A 20,640-nucleotide genomic window follows, 5' to 3' on the forward strand; every position below is an offset into this window, starting at 1 on the left:
CCCCCCCCCCCCCCAGGGCGCGGGTTAAAATTGAACTATTTACTTTCCCCTGCAGGCAAAACCGTTGACGGTAGGTCAAATTTGAGATAATTACTCAGATAGAGCGTTGAAAGGGTACGTATCAAATGCGCGCTTTTCCATCCGCCCGCGACGCTGTAACTCTACTAGTGTCCATTTGTTTAAAATTGTCTAAATTTTACGGAGAAATCGGCGAATTTTGGCCAATGACCTCTGGTGACCTGACCTTTGACCTAGGCAAACAGTGACTGATTATTTCTTCCTAATTTTTGACGATTTTTCGAACACCGCTTTCCCCGTATCGCTACGTGGCCCAGGAGCCGAGTTAGAAGGCGGTGTTTTAACACCCCAACCCCCCAGCAGGGCGTGGAAATCCATGACCCCCAGCGGGGCGCGGGTTAAAGGCTGAGGGTGACAGGCTGGAAAGTCCGCCAGAGTGATCTTCGCTTGTGCATGAGCCATGATGGTGAAGCCAGGCTGTATACCGCCTGATGAGAGCGGCTTGTTCCTTTGACAACTGGCAACTAATGTTGCAATTTATACATATGCCAAAAAGGTATAATCTTTATCTAAGTTCAAACACTAAAGCTATGGGAGTACAAACTTTCCAAATACTAGCTGGCTTGTACACCCGTTGTTTACAAGGAAGCACTCGATTCTAAAAAGAAAGCTCGTAGGCCGGAAAGAACACCATCAGAAGGGTGTACCAATTCGTACCTCGTGCTTGGGGTTCCTAACGGCGGACGCTCCGAGATGGGTGTAGCCAGGAGATTGTCTATCTGGCCGACCTGTTCGTTCATGTACAGGCGTAGATCACTCCGGCGGGCTTCCAGCCTGTCTCCCTCAGCCTTCAAGATGTCGATTTCCTCTTTTGTGCGCGATAGACGCATGAACAGATCACACACCAAGCGTTTTTTTCGGAGATCTGGCTCATCTCCGTTCGCTGCTTCCCATGTAATCTGCCCGGTTATGCAGTCACCTACCGAGACCGATGTGCCGGTGAGCTCCTCATATCTGATGAGAAGCCGCGACAGCCTGCTACTCTCATCGCGCCTAAGGCGACGAAGGCGAGTCCGGGCTTTCGACGTGTCGGCATCACGGCTTATCATCTTCGTCTTGGCCTGTATGCTGGCGCTGAGGAGCTCTATCGAGTCTCGAAGCTGTTGGACGTTGACGTTGGAGGACCTCGCACTGCTCTCGAGAGACCTTGCCAGAGTGCGAAGCTCCCCAACGTATCGGCTAAGAGACTCGCGGTCAATCGTGAATCGGGCTAGGGCACCCTCCAGCTCTTCTTCAAGGTCCCTCGCCTGCTTTTCCATCCGCTGAAGTCGCTCGGTGAGCTCCCGCGACAGTCGTTCTCGCCTCCGTGCATTCCAGTAGAGGATCTGGTCGGTTAATTCGTCGACCCTCTGAGCCCTCGACATGTGTTTCGTTGTGTTGCCGGCTCTACTCAGGTGGGCGTTGGCGATCTCTGTGGTCTCCATGACCGACCATCCAGAGCCCTCTTGCCAGAAGCCACCGTAAGTAATCTGGAATATGAGATGCAGCTGAACACATACCTACATATTTACTATCCATGACGTCACCAACTAAGCAAGTGCGCGTCAACTAAGAAAGTGGCTGCTGTTAGTTCGTATATTTGTTTGCGCGTTGATAAGCTGACTACGCATTTTAGAACAGGGAGTAAATCGGCATCTTTTAGAGGAACGATTTATCGAAAATTCACGGAAATTTTACATTACATCTTTAAATGGACCCTGACACAAAGTCAGTGAATTGGCATACAAGTAATGTACCGCAGTTTAAAAAGGGCAAAATTTCTATAAATTTTTAGGAAAAAAAAAATTAAGTGACCATCCCACCTTAACATTAGTCCTGAGTTCAGATAGCCAAATTGGGGTCCCTGGCTCGCACATACCGGTGTGGACACTCACAACATCGAGAAAGGCTTTAATTCCGAGATATTTAATTTCAAAGTTTTAGCACATTTGATTCAGAGGGGCTAATCCATTTAAATGCCCCCTCTGAATTTGTGACGTAAGCGCCTATCTAGCGATTTTTAAATCTTATACTAACAGCTTTGTGAAGCAGTGGTGGTATATGCTATTTGCGCGCAACATCTGCCGCAAGTGCCGCACTCTAAAGATGCCAAATTATTGCTTCCAAATGACGTCGTAGGAACAGCGGAGGCCTCAAAAAGTTAACAAAAGTTAATGTGTAAAAATCATGAAAACTGGTGAATATGTTTTGTTAAATTTTGGTAGATATTCGTTTTTGCTCTTTCTGAACCGAACGTGCTCTTTCTGGTGAGCACGCTCGGTTCTGGTGAGCACTTTTTTTAAGGTGGGAGGGTCCCTTTAACCCCTATGTAGACATAAAACTTTTATTTCTGTTAATTTTTTTCGGGGCCTCCGCCGTTTCTATGACGTCAGTCGGAAGTCATTATTAAGCACCTGTAAAGCTCGGCAAATGTTGCGCGCAATTAAGTATATACAAGCACAAACATAAGTATCTTTTACCAAGGTTTTGGAAAATCGCAAGATCTGCGCTGACGTCGCAAATGCTAAGAGGGCATTCAAATGCATTAGACGGCACCATCAATGCACCAGAAGTCAGTTAGAGGTCTGTATTTGCACTTTCGCACGTGCGGGGCTCACTGACATTGCAATCTCTTGCCCCAAAAGGCGAAAAGGGAGGTAAACTCTTTACTCGTCATTTATAATATACTACTATAGGTGCCCAGCCGCGCAGCGTAATATAAATCCAGTTTCATTGAAATCGGCCCAGTAGCGGCTGAGTTATTGCAAGAGTTAATTTGGCAATTCCTCTAAGCCGGCAGTGCCCTGCGAACGGTGTTCATTGTCAAAGTTCAATGACCTTTTGGCTCTGATGCTTTTCGCTCAGTTTTTGCAGCGAACAACCTGAGCCTAAAGCACGTGCTCTCTGCTCGGCGCCGGCCGCAGCCCAAAATGCGGCAAAGATACGCCCGCCACGTGCACACCGCTGAACCCACCCCCTCCAAAATTTAATACAAGAAACAGATGCCCGCGTCCGACTTACGTCGAAAATTTCACCCTCGTAGCCCGCACCGTTTCGGAGCAATAGCCCGCCAAGCGTGACTGACGCGTTACATACATACATGCAAACGTACAGACGTTTTGATTTTTAAACAGGGTAACTAGAGGGACAGCATTACGCGCAGCGTAAAGAGGGACAGCATTACGCGCAGCGTAATAAATCAATTTTCATTCAAATCGGCCCAGTAGCGACCGAGTTATGGCCAGAACAAATTTGGCGTCTCCTCCTGGCCGGCGGTGCTCTGTTCCGGTATTCATTGCCAAAGGTCAGTGACCTTCCGGCTCTGTTTTCCCTCATTTTCGCAGCGAACAATCTGAGCCTAGGGCGCGTGCCGTCTGCTCGGCGACGGCCGCGGCCCAAAATCCCGCAAAGATGCGCCTGCCACGTGCACACCGCTGCACGCACCCCCTCCAAAATTTAATACGACAAACAGATGCACGCGTCCGACTTATGTCCAAAATTCCACCCCCGCAGCCCGCACCGTTCCGGGGCAATAGCCCGCCAAGCGTGACTGACGCGTTACATACATACGGACATTTTGATTTTTATATATGTAAATACTGTATGTTTGGTACGAAACGACAGGTAGCTAATGCTCTGTACGATTAATGTCAACTATGCGAATTTTTGTCCGCATCTATCTCCATGGGAATTATAGCAATCTGAATCAATTAACACTAATGATTCACAAATTCACGCGCATTCCTCCCACCTGGCAGTGATAAGAGTGGCCTGTGGCGTGCATGACGCTCAAGTATGGAAGTGACTGTGTGGAGAGCTCCGGCATCTTGCGATGCACATCCTGCAGCCACTTCCAATACTGGCAGACCACGTCGTAGGCAAAGAAGGGCACGTTTGGGAACCTGTGAAAAGGGAAAAGGGAAATCAACGGTACGGTATGGGAGTCATGGGCGATACCATGGGAACCCCATCGGAGTTATGCTTTACTCTGCATTGCAACTTCCACAGCACGACAAAAACACTGTTCTGATATCTTAAGTCTAGTTACAAAACGATGGTATGGAATTTATTGGACACTATTAACATGTTAAAATTCAGCGACATTCGATTTTCTCAAGTTCAATTTTAAGCTTTTCACAGTCTTCAAACGTACTTGGTGCCAAAGCGCTTTGAAAAAAAAACAACAACTTATAGATGGTACCTGAACTGGTGCAGGAAGTGAGCGTAGGCATATATTTCGCCCCGATACATATCCAGTGCTGATAGCACCACGCTATGCCGGCAGGTAGCCAGGCACAGTCCAGTGACGTCTTGGGAGCGTCTAGCACTCAACACGCTAGACGAGTTTCGCGCGGCTGACCACGTGGACGCCCCGCAGAGGGTGCTGACCTGTAACAACCAAAACGACGTTATTTCACTATTCTCCATATGTAAACCGCGCCCGGATGGGATCTCAGCTAATCTTGCCATGATCGGGGGAGGCGTATTTGGCAACACTAGATTATCTCGAAAACTGGCAACACTAGATTATCTCGAAAACTAAAGGTCTGTTCCCGTCGCTCTTCTAACCTCCTCAAAGCTCCTCTAGCCTCCTCCCGTTTCAAAAAAATCGTTCCCGTCGCTCCTCTAAGCTCAACCCAATTCCACATCTCACCACCATTACTTGCCTCCTCCCTCATCCCAAACGAAAGTTTTTTTTTTTGGCTCTGTGTAGACATTACTAGCGCGCGTAATACAAACGTGGATTGTTTATAAGTGAGATTTGTGCGAGGTGGAAATGATTGTGGGGATTAAAAAGCATAGCTGCATATGATATCTTTGAATAGTAACTTTCAATATTTATCTCTGGTTATTTTATTTAAAATGATTATTATCACTAAATCATTGTCCGCGCGCCATAAATTGCCGACCGATTGTTACAGCCCGCAAACAGCTGATTTCCTCGCAAAAATTGTTCCCGTGGCACCTCTGAAACGGTTCTCCGCTAAGCTCATCCAACCTCATCTGATATTTTTTGGAGGAGCGACGTGAACATACCCACATTACTAGTGATACAAAGCATGCCGTACTGCCACCTAGCGACCGTTAACAAAAGCTTTAGCGCGAACATTCCCACTGAGGGTTACTTGCATCTAACTTGATCAAAGATCTAAATCACGCATCTAAGATCCGAAACCAAAAGGCCAAAGGCCGAATCTTATGAAATAAAATTGATCCACATACTGCAATTAAAAGTCTAGCCAAGGTCTGACATACCCAAGACAGATCGGATTTAAAGCGCAAGCGGCGTTGATGCACGTGCCTTTAATTATATGCCCGCAAATATATAGTGATGGGATTGACGGCGCACCAGCAACGAGGGGATCCCGGCGACTGCGCTGAGCCTTCGCGCCACCCGCTGGAGGGGGGGGGGCATCAAATGCCTCCTTTATTTCTGCGACGATATTATCGCAACGGGAAGAGATAGAGAGACGAAACTTTGCACACATCTTGCTGAATACCTAGCCGAGGTTGTGCCCAAATTTGATGTTGATTCCATTTGAAATGACGTAACAGTATCGTCGTAGGTCAAATTGTAGATTTGCGACTCCAAGTTTCCTCACCATATATCTGATATATGGGACGGAATATAAAAAACGATAATTGGTCAGAAACTAGCTGGGTGTGTACTTAGATGTGTCAGTATGACAGCAGATGCTGTTTAGTCCGTTTACGGTTGGATATCATGCTCAGCGACATCAGAAACGCTCCATATGGAAAAACGACAAAACTTTATGACGTCACTGTGACATCATCTTCAGAGCTACAACCACCAAACATTCCTCAAACGTTGCCTTGGTATTCATTTAAATTTTTAAACTATGCCAAGTTTCAAGTTCGTAGCTCATCCGGTTTCGGAGATATTCAACAAAACGTAAAGGGGGATGCAACTTCATGCCCCCGCCCCCAGCGGCTCGCGGGCTACTCATATATCACTTAACCCTCGCATGTGTAGGGGGACCCCCTCGCATGTGTAGGTCGGATGGACCCCCCATGGTTTTTCACGAATAACTCGCGTAAAAAGCGGCCGATCGCGACGAAACTTTCAGTACCCTCGCATTGATCAATTTTACACCTACCCTGAAAATTTCATGACCCTGACCCAAATGACCTTTGACCTGTGACCTCTTTTCCGAGACCATGTTTGGCCGGAATCGCGTTTCCGCGTATGTCGGCTCGCATTAGCCGCGCGTTTGCAGTCTTTTCGTGGTTTTCACACGTTCAAACATGTGATTTGATGTTGCTCCCATGCATTAGGGTGGGTGTCAAGGTCACCTGAAGGTCAGGTCATTGACCTTTGGTGACCTCGGTTCACTTTTTCGAGTTTCTTTCTTTTGACTTCGTAACATGTTACGAAGCTGTCAGAGGCGGTTGACACGTACTACGAATACCCGTCACGACGCCTACTGGTTGACCTGAACTGACCTGACCCGACCTGGTCTAAATGCTTAAAGACATCATCTGTGATCAAAACTAGCACGATATTCGTGATCTGCACCCCGAAAACCCCCTTAGCAGCCACACTTTACGACATTCTAACAGGTCCCGATTTTCCCGACTTTGGGTCATTGACCTGACCTGGAAGGTCAACCAATGACGTAGGACCTTAAAATTGGGTATCATCGGCTTCCTCTCGTCACGGGCAACACACTCGTTTTTTTCCGCGAAGCTCTAGCTCGATCAGGGGCCAAACGGCAAGGGGGGTCCGACCCCCCCCCCCCCCTACACATTAGAAGCTGGCAAACGCCGCACACATGCGAGGGTTAAACATATCCGAGAACATTTTTCTCACGACTTTTCACACATTTTCTCACAACCATGCAGGTCCAGAGATCGAACCACGTTAAAGTGATTCAGGCGCTTTATCTCCGTTCTTTCTTAGGTTTGTCAGACTATAGGCAAGTCTCTAAAAAAAAAAAACTAAACGCGTGTTGGTGGTACCTATCTGGAAGCTCAATCTTTTCTTTGCAAAGCGTGTCTAAATCGGTAATAAAATTTGCAGCACGTCCGTATATTCTTTTACTATAATGAAAACCCAATTATCGTATCATACCTTGCCGATGCTCGCCAGCCTCTCAACGTGTGCGTCCACGTCTTCCTTGCTGGCAATGCATGAGCCGTCGTGGTAAGGTCGCCTGTCCGTGTCTCCACCAGCAGATTTAAAACGGTAGAGCTTCCCATTGCCGTCCACGTGAACGCACATAGGCTTGGGTCCACAAGCATGGCACTGGAAGTCTTCATGTCCAACGACACGCCTGGCCTCAAACACCATGTACGACCATTCAGAGTAGGCCTTCTGGAAACGTTCCGGATCCACTGGTGCACACTGCAAGAGAATACAGGGATAGGCCAAACCGTGGCGTCAGTTAAAAAGGCATAAAGTAATGCATATTGCATAACTACCATGAACAGAATCGCTGACTCGATTCGAAAATTGGTAGCAGTGAAAAACGAACTTTTCCCAATTTCTTTGACACTTAATGCCTTCGTACGGACATCGGGTGCTAACTGCCACGAGTGACGTCATCATATTATGCTCATTTTTTAAGATACGATTTCATCCATTAACCGAACACGATTTGAAATAAGGTATTTTAGCGGCAATAAAAATTTAGTCAGACGGTAAATTTGTCAAAGCTAATGTAAGGGCCTCGATGATGAACTTGGAGCCAAACGTCTTTGAACAAAAATATGGCGGTCGATAGGACGTAATGGCCTGTGTTTAGTCCCGTTATTCCCCGGCGCCGGATCGCTGTAAGTGCCGCAGATCATACGATCAGAGACAAATAATATCATCCCATGAACACATCTTGGGCGAAGGCTATGAGCGAGCACAATGGTGAGCGCCACAGATTGTCCGTGTCTCGTCCCACGATAATGGACTTACCGTTCCACCGAGCTGGCCCATTTTCTCTAGAGACATGGCAAAAGCAGCTAGTGATGTTCCAGGTGAGAGGCTCTTCAGGTTTCTCCAGAGGTGGAATACTTCCAAGGAGAATATGGTGGAGGTATGACAAGGCGTGCCTCTGAAGTAGCCGCTGGCCATGAAGTCGGCGTCCAATGGGTTTTGACGATTGTTGCACGCCTCACACACCCAGACAGGCAGGTTGAGATCCAACCGCCCTGGAACAAAACAATTACGTCAGGCTGAAGCGTACTGCTAAAAGACATGCTACTGAGAAAAAAAGCATGGCAATAGGCAGGACATATTTGAAATATACTCGTATGCCAATTAGACAAATGAAGAAGCTGCAAATGACACATGCACAATGTACTTGTCTTGAGCTAGGATACCCACAAATTTTAGTTCCCATTTGCGAGCAATAACCTGCGCCTTGCCCTGTGTCCAGGCCAATCGGCGATGGAGAGGCTTCCACTGGTGCTCATTGACATCACAGCTTTCACAGCTGAACGTCTTGTCGCAGTCCAGGCACAAGCTCGTGGCCGGTTGACCACAGTGAAGACAAACCGCTGAAAGAAAATCGAACTGACGTTGGTAGACGGTATGCTTGAGCGAACAGTTCTATCGTTACCGTCATGGCAATGCCAAATCACAAACAACATACGAGTTTACAAATCCGGGACGTACTTTCGCTGGCAGCTAGTAAGACAGTTCCGAGGCTTCGAGTGGTTCCATGACGCTCGTAGAGACTAGCTCGGCGGTCACGTTACGAACAATGTCACTCGCTCGAGGGTTTAGGGGTGCTCTCAGGCGCGTTGATCCACGAGGACCTCCAAGTACACGGTAGTAAATTCAGTTTAACATGTCTTGTCGCCCTATATCACGTCGGAGTCACCAATGTCGGTCACCAACTATGAGTCGCGCTGGCTGTACCGAAGTCGGAGGGTCTGAGGCAGTCAATCTATCCTTGATCTGTGACTGATCTGTTAAGAGTCCGTCCGAGAGCCGTACGACGGCCGACAGAGCCTGGTGGTCGCGGACTGGTGCGGTAACCGTTACGTCCACCTGGGACGCCCAAGACGGTTCGGCACTTGTGGCGTCGAAACCGGACTTGCGTTCATAATATACCGTAAAGTGGGACTATTTGAGACAGTGGGGCTATTCGAGACAGTATTTAAAATCGCTATAAAATGAAGAGCGTTTGAGTTTTAGGTAATATTTTTGCTCAAGAACTAGGAAGGTGCGGAATCGAGCAGTAAATCGCCTGAGCAAAATTTAAGCATAAATTCCAAACGGTTTTTATTTCATACTAATTTTAAATATTGTCTCAAATAGCCCCACTGTCTTTGCAAATAGCCCCACCTTACGGTACTCACTTATCGAGCGACCCTGCATGCCTCCACAGAAAGAATCGTTCACAAAAAAAAATCAAATATAAATAGAATATGCGCACCAGCCGCACAGATCGAATCGTCCTAAAAAAGGAAGTCACACCATCCAAAAATTTACTGTCACTTACAGTACCTATTTTTTCAATAAATGGCAATTTAATCCACTAATAAACGATTTATGCTTACCACTGTTGGGCACAGCCTTCGCATGGAAGTACTGTTGAAACCGCTCATTCCGCTCAGCTTCCCAGTGACGCGCTTCAGCGTCACATCGGTTGCTCCAGGAACTTCCGGTAGAACCTTGATGGTTTGACTCTTCAGTTGCGCATAGCTCCTCTGTAAAATCATTATTCAGTCATAATTTGAGCCCTTCAATCACATCTTACATCCCTATAGCGAGGAACGGACAGGAAGGTACGGTAAGGTAATTAAGGTAATTGAGATTAGCCGTTTCAGCAAGTACGTCTAAAAAATATACATAGAAAAACTTCATTGACCCTGGTCCAATAACCGCTCTTTTAAAGGCACCCTCCCACCTTCAAAAAGTTAATGAATTGGCATAAAAGTGGTGTCCCTTGGTTCAGATTGAGCAAAAATGAATATCTACCGAATTTCAATGAAAAATATAAACCAGTTTTTGAGATATTAAACAATTACTTCTGTTTATTTTTCGGAACCTTCGCTGTTCCTACGACGTCATTTGGAAGCGATTATTTGGTTTCTTAAAATGTGCGGCATTTGTGGCAGATGTTGCGCGCAAATAGCATATACCACCACTGCTTCACAAAGATGTTAGTAGGTATAAGATTTCAAAATCGCTAGATCTGTGCTGACGTCACAAATTCAGAAGGGGCATTCAAATGCATAAGCCCCTCTGAATCCCAAGTGCAGCAACTTTGAAATTAAATATCTCCAAATTAAAGCCTTTCTGGATGTTGTGAGTGCCCAAACCGGACCGGAAGTGCGAGCCAGGGACTCCAATTTAGCTACCTCAACTCAAAACTAATGTTAAGATGGGTTGGTCACTTTAATATAATACACCTTTTTGCTTACCTGCTGAAGTATTGATGTGTGCAGCACCAAAATCTCCTTCAGCATCTCCGTTTTCATGTTCTTGACGTTGGTCCTCCGATCGACGCTTTGCAACTGTCAACAAAAAACAAGCAGGCACAAATTGTAAACCAGTAAAACGCCTTTCGGGCGACAAACAAGCGAGCGAGAGAGTGAGTCCTAAAGGTGCAGAAGGGCGAGATGGTATTTGCGGTGCGTCTGACTTCAGTACTGCACCATTCTAACCGGTCATTATTGTGCCAACTTGATGGCAATCGACTCAACCGTTCCCGAGATTTGGAAGCGGCAGCCTGAGTGACTTGACTTACCAGTTTAGCGCTAAAAATTCCCACTAAATTCTAAAATTCTACATCCACTTTGATTTGGTTCAGCGCTTCCCACTTTAAAATTTCAATACCCCTCCCACTAGAACACGTGCAGAGCTTACGCTCTCGCTCATTTGTAGTCTCCTAAAAGTGTTTCACTGCGTCTTCAGGTATAGTTACAAGGCCCGGTGTAGAACTGGTATATAGTTTCCCATAGTACTGCTTGTTTCACTCATTGAATCAGAATCAAAAAAGCAAAGTTTAAAAACTATCCGCCACCTTATACACCACTTGCTCATGAAAAAAGAGTTGTCGTGGATGGCTTAACCTTTTTGATTATTATTTTTTAATGACCGAGATTAAAATTCGATTTTATTTCATGAATGCTGTACTGCTGTAACGCTGTACTGAAAGGCTGTACTGAAAGAGCCAAACTAGAAAAGAAATCCCTAGTGGGTAAGGGTCATTCAGCACCCAAATTTCCACTCCTACTTCACTACGTTCTCATCTTAGAGAAAGGCTTCTCAAGCTGAGCACTTATTGATCACTGCATTCAATACCTACCCTTATTATTCAACACTTTCTGTGGTATTGAGACGTTAATAAATGACTAGCAATGACATTAAAGAGCCTAGCAAGGCAAACAAATGCTAGTCATCAGCACATAGGCACAGTCACAGAGCTTATGTATTCATAACACTTTCGTCTCTTGCTTAACTAGAAAACGCTAATTACATTACATACCTGGCGCTCCTTACCTCCTCGGAGTTCTCCTCGATGCAGTGGTCGCTTTCTTTCCCTTTCCATTCCCCAAATGGCATAGGTGCCTCCTCCGTTTCTTAACGGGTGAAACTGCAGTCATATCAAATTCTTCAAACAAAGAAGAATCTGAATCTGAAAAACACAAGGGTAAAATAAGGATAAGGTTATCACGGGCACATTCAACTAATTGAGGTTACTTTGCTTGTTAATTGGGGCTTTAAGGGGCGCCAACTACTTAAGTCATTTTGCGCCCATAACGTCGTAATTTTGAGGTTGAGGTTACTTGTTACGGAGCGAGCAGTCTTTCCGAAAATTCTGAGTGTAAGCAGCTGGCCAGCCAATTGCAATATCTCGGCAACTACAGGGCCGATTGCGCAGAAAGGTGGCATGGAGGTAGGCATCCAGACCCACTGGCAATGCATTTCCCTGTGCCACAGTTAGGGTCATGGCGGGGGTGCTGTTGCACGTGCGCAAGTGCAAAGGTCGATTCCAGATCTCATGCACGGCTGGACTAATTGTGCTCAAATGTGGTACTCTGTTAGGGACCGGTTAGTAGGGTGCCGTGCAAAACTCATTTGGGACCCAGATAACACACGTCTTAAGTTCTGGGTTCCCTTATTCTCCTTGCCATCCTTTCCTGCTTTTATGTTTCTGGCACCAGGAACCAAACCAAGTGAGACCAGGTTAGATAACTGAAGAAGACAATCCCATGACAAAACATACCACAAATCACTGGGTAGATACCAGTGGCATATCCAGGGGGGGGGGGGGTCCTGGGGACCCCGTGGAGCCTAGAAAAAAAGTTTTTTTTAACTCGGAAAAAATGAAATGACTTAGAGGGACCTTTTTACCACTTCCCTTTTTTTGCATACTGAAAAAGTTTTAGGGAACTCTTTTAGGGACCATTTGAGGACTATCAGAGGGCACCTTTTGGCCAATGAGGGACCTTGTGAAGTAAACATAGGGCTCTTTGGAACGAACAGGATCCTCTCAGGCACACAGAGAGCCCTCTCAGGCACAGAGGGCCCTCTCAGGCACACTGAGGGCTCTCTCTGGCACAGAGGGCCCTGACAGGCACACAGAGGGCCCTCTCAGACACACAGAGGGCCCTCTCAAGCCACAGAGGGCCCTTTAAGACGAACAGAAGGCCCCATGCAGTATCCGAACAATTTTCAGGCCAAAAGGTGTCGTATGAGGCCAACAGACGGTCCTCTTAGATCAAAGGTGGTCCCTGGAGGTCAACAGAGGGCCCTCTGAGGTGAACAAAAAGTCCTCTCAGCCACCTCAAATAGGGCCCTTTGAGATCAAAGAGGGTCCTCTAAGGCGAATAGAGGGCCTTCAAAGGCCACAGCCCCTCTGAGATCAAAAAGGGTCCTTGGAGGTCATCAGAGGGCTCCTTCAGGCGAATATAGGGTCCTTTTAGGCAAACAGAGGGCCCTCTTACCTAGGCAAACAGAGGCCAGAGGGCCCCCTTAGACACCACAAGGAGGTAAAAAGGATCAATCTGAGGTCAAAGACAGCTATCTGAGATTAAATAGGGCCTTTTGGGGCCTCAGAGCTGGCCCTCTGATACGTAAGCATAAAAAGGGTCCTCTCAACTCTGAGGTCACCAAAGGGCCATCTGAGGCGAACAGAGGGCCCTCTAAGGCGAACAGAGGGCCCTCTTAGGCGAATCAAGGGCCCTCTGAGGCGAACAGTGGGCCCTCTGAGATCAAAAAGGGATCTCAGAGGCCACAGAGAGGCCCTCTGATGTCAAAATAGGACCCTCTGAAGTCCGAAGCCACCAGAGGGCCCTCTGAGGCGAACAGAGGACCCTCTCATCTGCCTCAAAGAGGGCAGATGGCCAACGAAAGGCCTTATGAGCCCAACAAAGGGCCCTTTGGGACACAATCAGGGCCCTCTCAGGCACCTGGAGGGACCTCTTCTCTAAGGCAAACAGGGGGTCACCTTGGATGATATGAGGGCTATTTCAGGCCACCAGGGGCCTTATTAGACCAATAAACGGCCATCTGAAGTATAAGAGGACCCTTCGAGGTTAAAAAAGGGCCCCTGGAGAAAAAAAAAACAGAGGACCCTATCAGGTACCTAGAGGGCCCTTGGGCACTAGAGGGCCCTTTGAAGCCAGTGATAGTCTTCAGAGGGCACCAGAGGGTCCCTCTGAGGGTAACAGAGGGGTCCTTGACGAACAGGGACCCCCCGTGAAAATGCAGTTGGTGTCACAAGGCCCGCATTGCATCAAAGATCAGGTACCTATGCCCAGTTTCAGCTCTCTGTTGCCGACGTGTTCCGAGGTGTCGCAAAAAAAATATGTGGTAGCACCCGCGCCCCCCTCGTTCGGTCAGGGCTCTTCTAACTCGGCTTCTGGGCCACGTACCAGCACGCCAAAAGTAACCTTCGAAAGAGCTTACCTAAACAATAATTACGAAATTACTCTGGTCACTTTTTAGATCAGGTCAAAGGTCAGGTCACAGAGGTCATCACAGGTCAAATTTCGCCAATTTTCAGGTCCAATTTAGACAATTTTCAACAAACCATCGCGGAACTCGGAAATGAATAGAGCTACAGTGCCTAGGAAAAGCATAGTTAATAGCACTTTTAACACCCGTTTCGCCATTCACATCTTCAGGTCATTCAAATCCTTCTGCTTCTACCCACGCCACAACCCCTGTTCCGGGCTGGACGGGTAACTATTCCATGCGGGCGGCTCCCATTGTAGCGCACCACAGCTCATGTGGGAGCACACCCGTAGCAGGGTGCATTGGGACTTTGGGGGCTGGTCGGCCTGTCCTGTTGGACGGGCTCAGCTCCGGTGAATCACTCAGGGATATAAATGGAGATCACAGGTGCCATATTCCACTTAATCGTGACATGGCTGCTCATATAACTGGGTGTTTAAGAGTGTTAAGAACAAAGCTCATGCAAGAGAGGTGCCTTTTAATTTTCTCCCATTAGCTTAATGGAGATTTCTCAAAACTGACCTGATCTCAGCTTAACACTATCAAAATTGAGATATGCATTTTAAAAGAGTTACTGTTGTCCTCATTGATTGCTGAAAGTTTTAAAAGCAATATAATTGACCCCCCACAGCAGGGCGCGGGTTCAGTAGTGCAGGAACCAGGGGGTAGCAGAGGCTGAGCACCTCCAACTTTTTGGCTGGGGGGGGGGGAGTGGCTCCGCTCGTAATGTATTTGAGCCCATCCAACTGGAGGAATCGAAATCGGAAATCTACAGGCGCATAGGCGCAGGAACCAGGGGGTAGTGGGGGCAGCTTGCCCCAGAACTATGGGACCATAAGGGCGGTGCACCACAACTTTTCATATGGCCAGGAACCGTTGTGGCAGCTTGTCCTCCAGAAATTAGGGGTTGTGGGTCACAAAGGAAGAAAGCATGTAATAATCCACCTCTTTCACTGGCTCTGCAACTCATTTGGCAGATAAAAACCTTTATTCCAGCCTCCAGGCTGCCAAAACAGTAGATTCTTCACTCAGCTGAGACGGAATACCTCACTTTTTTTCACAAATATTTTCGTTTTTTTCGTTAAAAAGGCCAAGATGTGAAAAATAAGTGACCTAAAACCAGTGAGAAAACTAGATTTTGGGGTACCCTAGGTTGATCTCTATTATGGTACATCCCCCCTGCCCCAGCCCGGATTCTGGAACAAGTTCATGCAGCGCACTGCGCAGCTAGCACCCTTTCAACTCAGACACTTAAGGCCCTTTCAACGCAGTCAATCAAGGGCCCTTTTGACTGCGCCCCCCCTCCCTCGAAGAAATCCTAGATTGAGATACGCCAGTGGACACTGATAGGTACTTACCCATTGTTTCTTGCTGCTTCTCTTGCAAAAATAATGTTAAAATAGCCCTTCTCAATTCGAAAAAAACAAACTTATTGAAGAAATGATCCTGGAGATCACGGAGAAACCACAACAAATTGAAATACAAGGCACGCAGGGCAGCAGCGACCGTTACACACAAATCGGCAAAGAACGCTAACTCGCAGAAAGAGGTGCACTGCTAATGAATGCCGAAGCCAATCCCACGCCGTAAATGGCGTTAATTGTGTACCAACTGGTACCTGATGGTCATTATCTAATACAACTAAAATAACGGTAGTGAAGATGCCTTAATGATGAAAAAAGTCACCTATAGATATATTACTTATATTTTTAACCACAATAACAACTCTATCAAGCGTAACTTCCGCGCTACAATTTCCTCACCACCTCGAGGAAAGTGCTGCCAGTTTCCTCCACGGGCAGAGGAAGATAGCCCGTTGTCTTCCTCCACAGGCAGAGGAAAATCTCTAGTGGGTATGTTGGGCTGGCCGGTGACGACCACCACAACACATGTTAGAAAAAATAAAACCTGCTTGTTCGTGGAGCAACTTCATCTTTGTTGCAATCCCTCTCCCGATTTTTGATTTGTGTAGATATTTGACTAAAACCAATCGTTCGCTACAAATACGTGTTTTGAACATAACATTGTGCGGCTTTTTTGGCGCTTACTTTGGTATAGTTTTAAATTGTATTGATTTTATTGACGTCATTAGATAAGCTAAATTGAATTTGTAAAATGCCATTTTATTTTCTGAAAATCAACTATTCTTATTTGATTTTCTTTCTTAACAAGACAAATTTAGGCACTTCAAACAAGTTGAGAAAGAAACTGATGATAAATAGTTTGCTCAGTTTTTGTTTGATATGATTTCTTGCTATATGAGCTTTGGTATGTTGATGTCATTGAAACAGCAAATTATTTAAATCAGTTATGACATAATAATTTGATGTTTCCCTAGCGAGTAGCGATGCCTTCATAGGATGCCTTGCACACCACAGACAACGCCGAGTTGTGATTGGTCTGTGCGCGAGCTGCTTGGCCAGTCCCGCCAGTCCTATATCGTTTGCGCCCAACATTGCAATTGACAGATTGTAATGATGATTTTGGCTGTGCACACTTGATAGTTATACGACCTTATCACCCATATTACAGAAGTTGGAGGGAAGCGCCCAAGTCCGCCACGACTTCAGTGGAACTTTGAAGTCTGGGTAGGTAAGTCAAAACTCAAAGGTTGAGCTGGTGTCCGGACAAAATTTCGTGTGCCAATTTTTTTTTTGTCTGGCAGTTTTTTGTTTGCATATTTTTGTCTGACTATTGAATGAAAACCACCAGTCCATCCGCGCCACTGTATACGGCATACGCTCACATACGCTCTCCACTCCCTCTGAATGCCTTGATCCCCCAGACGTCATCCATCCTTTCTCATAGCATAGGTGGTAGTGTGCTAGACTGGAAAAAATACACGTTATGCCTGAATATGTCCGGCGTAGTGGCGGAATTGCGCCGAAAGTTTCAGCGCACGTCCGGCGTAACTTCGCATGCGCCAAATTCAGCGCATGGCGGCGGATGAATTTTTCGGCGCAGGGCTGTCGCATAATTTTTTTGGCGAAAGACGGTCACCGAATTTATGCGGTACGCTGGTCAATCTAGCAGCAGATTCGCCCCGCGGGCAGCTCTGAAGAGGTTGCGGGTATGAGTCCCCGCCCCGTCCGTCCCCGCCCCGGTCGTCGCGTGGTCGAAGTGGCGAGCCGCCCTGAGTCTATTCAGCGGAGGCCGGAGGAACGGCCGCCCAGGTGAGGCCTCAACCTTCGGCATAGAGATAGGTATGGAAAACCTTGTTGAACGTCGCCAAGCGTCGTTAAGCAATAGCAGTGGGTTCCTGCCCACTGCAGTATCGAGGGGAATGAGAGCGCGGACGACCTGGCAAAACAGGCAGCCGCCCTGCCCTCAAACGCCTGATCGCTGACCAGGGCGGTTCATTGTGCGGCCTCTCATCAGGCCTCGCGACAACTGCTCAGAATCACTATCAAGCCACTTCTCGGGAGCACGCCGCCGCTCCCTATCCCCGGAGAGGACCGAGAGGATGCCATTTCGGTGCACCATATGAGGGCGGGCCACCGGGGCCGCTCGCTCCAGTACGGCAGCGAATCGGCTGTCTCCACTCCGCCGCGTGCCAGCAGTGCCCAGACAAGCGGTGCCCAGCGGCGCTTTGCACCGTGAGCCGAGAAGAGGCTGATGTGCCGGAGCACGTGCTGCTCCGCTGCCCAGCACGGCCCTCGCTGGCTCCCGCCGAGGAATTGGGTTTACGTGGAAATAAAAAGCTCATTCGGACGCTCAAACATGGGAGAGCGTACAAGGCCCCGAAACACTCTGTCTGGTTGATATAGCCTTGATCAGTAGATGTGCACATGTGCTTTATATGAAAAGGGCTTAATTTTCGCACAAATCACAGTGTATATAAATACACTGTATTAAGTACTGTACATAAGTATTACAAATAGGCACCTAATTTTTGGCGCAAATCACGCAGAAATTTCGGAATCACGCAGAAATCGCCGAATTTCGGCGCAAAAGGGTCTCACGGGCGTCCGGCGTAGTGTATGGATGTTTTCAAGTCTGGGTAGTGTGTCCGATTGTTTGTGGCAAGAGGTCAGGTTTCAGTGTTCTGGTGCTGGATATATGGAGAATTGGAGAACCACTTGATCTGTGGTCGAAGGAAGCAGCCACGGCCCTAGAAATCAGTGAGTGGGTGCGACCATTTCCAACATAGAGCGTGAAGGTCGTGGGCCGTGCGCAACAAGCACTGAGTACTGAGTAGCGCGTAGCAGTTGCTCTGGCTCTGTCAGTCTGTCCATTCGAATAGTTCATTTTTATACAGAATAAAATGAAAGATATTTCTGACTAGCTACGATCGTCGGAAGGTCACCATCTGTCAGGTATTTCTCAGGCTTATCAGAGATGGGATCCAGTGTCAGCAAGGCAGACCGGTGTATAACGGGAAGTGTGCGCCGTCGCTGCACGCGCTGCAGCCCGCAGTCGCTGTCAGCGGAAACCATATTCTGTCCTCAAGAGAGTACCAGTACTGGCATGTGGCGAGCGTCCCGCCGGCCGCGCACTCAGTCGACCTTGTCCTGGGCTATTCAAAGGTGGCTGGCGTTGGCAGGCTGCGATAACTCATTGCTATAAACCGTTGTCAGGTGGATAACCAGAAACATCGCGCGAAAATTGGGCCCGGATATTTGGTTACATCTCATAAGGTCATTAAATAAATCGGATTTAGCAATGCGATTTTTCTCGTCGCATTCGATGCCTTACAACATGGTCGATGTTTTTCGGCTGATCGCAGTCATTGGATAAAATCACCGTAGGTGGATGCCCCGCTCGTGCCATGGGCCGCGTCTGCCGCCGCCCATAGCCTCTCCTCTGCTTTGCTCTGCGTCACCCGATCGATCCTAATCTGGCACTCCCCAGAGTGGGTCTCTGCGCGGACCGACCCCGGGGACCGGGCCGGAACTGGCGCCGACGGGGCCGGCGGCCGTGACCGGCCGGGGACACGCTCGGGTGACTCAGAGTCGCGGATCAGAGTGGCGTCTCTGAGTCCGAGTCACGTCGCCAACTGCTGAACTCTGCATAAGAGTAGTCACATCGTCGGCCCCTGGACTCTGTGGTCATTGAGTCGCATTGCCGGCTTCTGGACTCTGTAGTTATTGGAGTCACATCTGTGGCTGCTGGAGTCTATACTAGAGTTACATCAGTGGCCGTTGGAGTGTATCTGAGTCACCTCGCCCGCCGCTGGACTCTGCTGGTGTGTGGCGCTGGAGCCGTCCAGTCTCGGGTCGATTGATGGGACAGAAATGACGCCGACACCGCGAATTTGGCTGCCGAAGACAGCCTCGGTCGTGGGGGTCAGCGCTCTCTCAATATATCCAGGGGCCCAGCGTCACCGCGGGCTGATGGTGGCGACAGAAGTGGCGCAGTTAGCGGCCGGCTGACGACACGCCGGAAATTTGCCGCCCCGGAACTGGGGTAATGAGGAGAGTGCCAGGTGTGCTGAATGGGCTGTGCCCAAAGGTTCATGGTGTAATTATGCAGGCATGCGGAGGGTCAATGGTTCAGGTGGGTTGATTTCGCTTTGAACTCCAAGAACCGGGTTTCCGCACCATTGAGATGACTTGCAAGTAATCTTGGTGATCGTTCCTATATTTTTTATTGGTCATAAAAAGAAAGCAGCCCAGCTTCATTTTTCGCATAAAATCTCATTTTCCCTTCAAAATTTGAGTTGGCCACAGTCACCGTCTTTCTTCGGGGCAATTTTTGACCGGTTGTGACAAGGCTCAAAACAACTACCAACCACGTCACTGAGGACATTCCTCGCTGCCCACGTTTATAACCGCGGACATCCGGCGCTGTTGTATCGCTCTGAGCGTGCCGTGTAACCCGGTACCAGCTCCAGTGATGGGTCAGCGGACGGTGCCTCCGTTCACTGGCGTCGTCTTTCGCCCGGTCAGCTTTGGAGTGGCGCCAACACCGACCGGTCGACCGCGGCCCGTCTCATCTCATCAGTGGTGGAAGGGTGCCGCCGCTAGGGCACTCGGAAAACAAACGAGACTCTTCAGTCATTTAAATCGTGATGCGGCTTTGAGGCTTACGTCGTTTGGTGAAGTCTCACCTTGCACTGTGACTTTTTCGCTGTTTTCCATGGTTAAATGTCGCAGTTTTTTTTAAGTTTGTTGTTCGTTCACATTTTGCCATACGCATGGTCGGAATGTGAAGAGTTTTTTTATAGTTTCGTCTCATCATTATGACATGCTGATGTAACACGAAGTGTGAATAAGCTGTTTTTAGTCGAGTAGCCTTCTTTTTGTTCAGTCATTCACCTTTATCGCTTGCGTCATAGCGTACTCATTTGGGTGTAGACCAAACACAAGTAGGTAACGGTCATGAAAATGACCGAAATATCTTCTGCCGTAGTCCGTAGTCCTTCCTACTACTACTACTGCTATATCCCCCTCCCCTCCCCAGCTCCTCTCTTCGTCCCGAGGAAGTTTGGTCATTTGGGACCGGCGCCGATCTTACTATGCGTGTGGATCCCTGGAACGGGGGGTATGGGTATGGGTGGAGTGGGGGTCGTTCATCGACGCTGACGTTTATTTACCGGCCGGTCTGGCCCAGAGCCAGTTCCGGGTGGAGGCGGCTATCGTTGACGCAATTCACTACAGACATACGGCTGGGTATAACTGGTTTATACAGCCTAACGCGTCTGTATCGTTTGAATG

The 20,640-nt window shown here is 48.1% G+C and overlaps 2 protein-coding genes across 15 annotated transcripts in view; one reads left to right on the forward strand and one right to left on the reverse strand.

Annotated features, from left to right (window-relative positions):
• Nucleotides 1–20,640, forward strand: part of LOC122384522 (E3 ubiquitin-protein ligase AMFR-like) — an 81,879-nt gene that overhangs the window by 44,028 nt on the left and 17,211 nt on the right. For 6 of the 13 annotated variants that reach the window (XM_043372056.1, XM_043372048.1, XM_043372055.1 and 3 more), the window contains one exon: nucleotides 16,517–16,576. The gene's annotated coding sequence lies outside the window, so the exon portion shown is untranslated. Of the gene's footprint in view, nucleotides 1–16,068; nucleotides 16,253–16,328; nucleotides 16,577–20,640 lie in introns of those variants that run through there. The other 7 variants (XM_043372054.1, XM_043372057.1, XM_043372060.1 and 4 more) reach the window with 7 other exon arrangements.
• Nucleotides 282–15,707, reverse strand: LOC122384523. Of its 2 annotated transcripts, none has more exons than XM_043372061.1 (10): nucleotides 15,343–15,707; nucleotides 11,511–11,660; nucleotides 10,444–10,536; nucleotides 9,577–9,726; nucleotides 8,426–8,584; nucleotides 7,985–8,220; nucleotides 7,151–7,423; nucleotides 4,259–4,446; nucleotides 3,809–3,959; nucleotides 282–1,547 (listed from the first exon to the last, which is right to left on the reverse strand). In XM_043372061.1, exons 6-10 carry the CDS (start codon nucleotides 8,141–8,143, stop codon nucleotides 657–659), a joined length of 1,662 nt encoding a protein of 553 aa, XP_043227996.1. In that variant the 5' UTR covers nucleotides 8,144–8,220; nucleotides 8,426–8,584; nucleotides 9,577–9,726; nucleotides 10,444–10,536; nucleotides 11,511–11,660; nucleotides 15,343–15,707; the 3' UTR covers nucleotides 282–656. The 2 variants fall into 2 exon arrangements, with proteins under 2 accessions (XP_043227996.1, XP_043227997.1); XM_043372062.1 differs by having other exon boundaries at nucleotides 8,426–8,568; nucleotides 15,343–15,671.

The sequence above is a fragment of the Amphibalanus amphitrite genome, unplaced genomic scaffold (genome assembly GCF_019059575.1).
Source record: "Amphibalanus amphitrite isolate SeventyFive unplaced genomic scaffold, NRLGWU_Aamphi_draft 000192F_arrow, whole genome shotgun sequence".
NCBI classification, from domain to species: domain Eukaryota; kingdom Metazoa; phylum Arthropoda; class Thecostraca; order Balanomorpha; family Balanidae; genus Amphibalanus; species Amphibalanus amphitrite.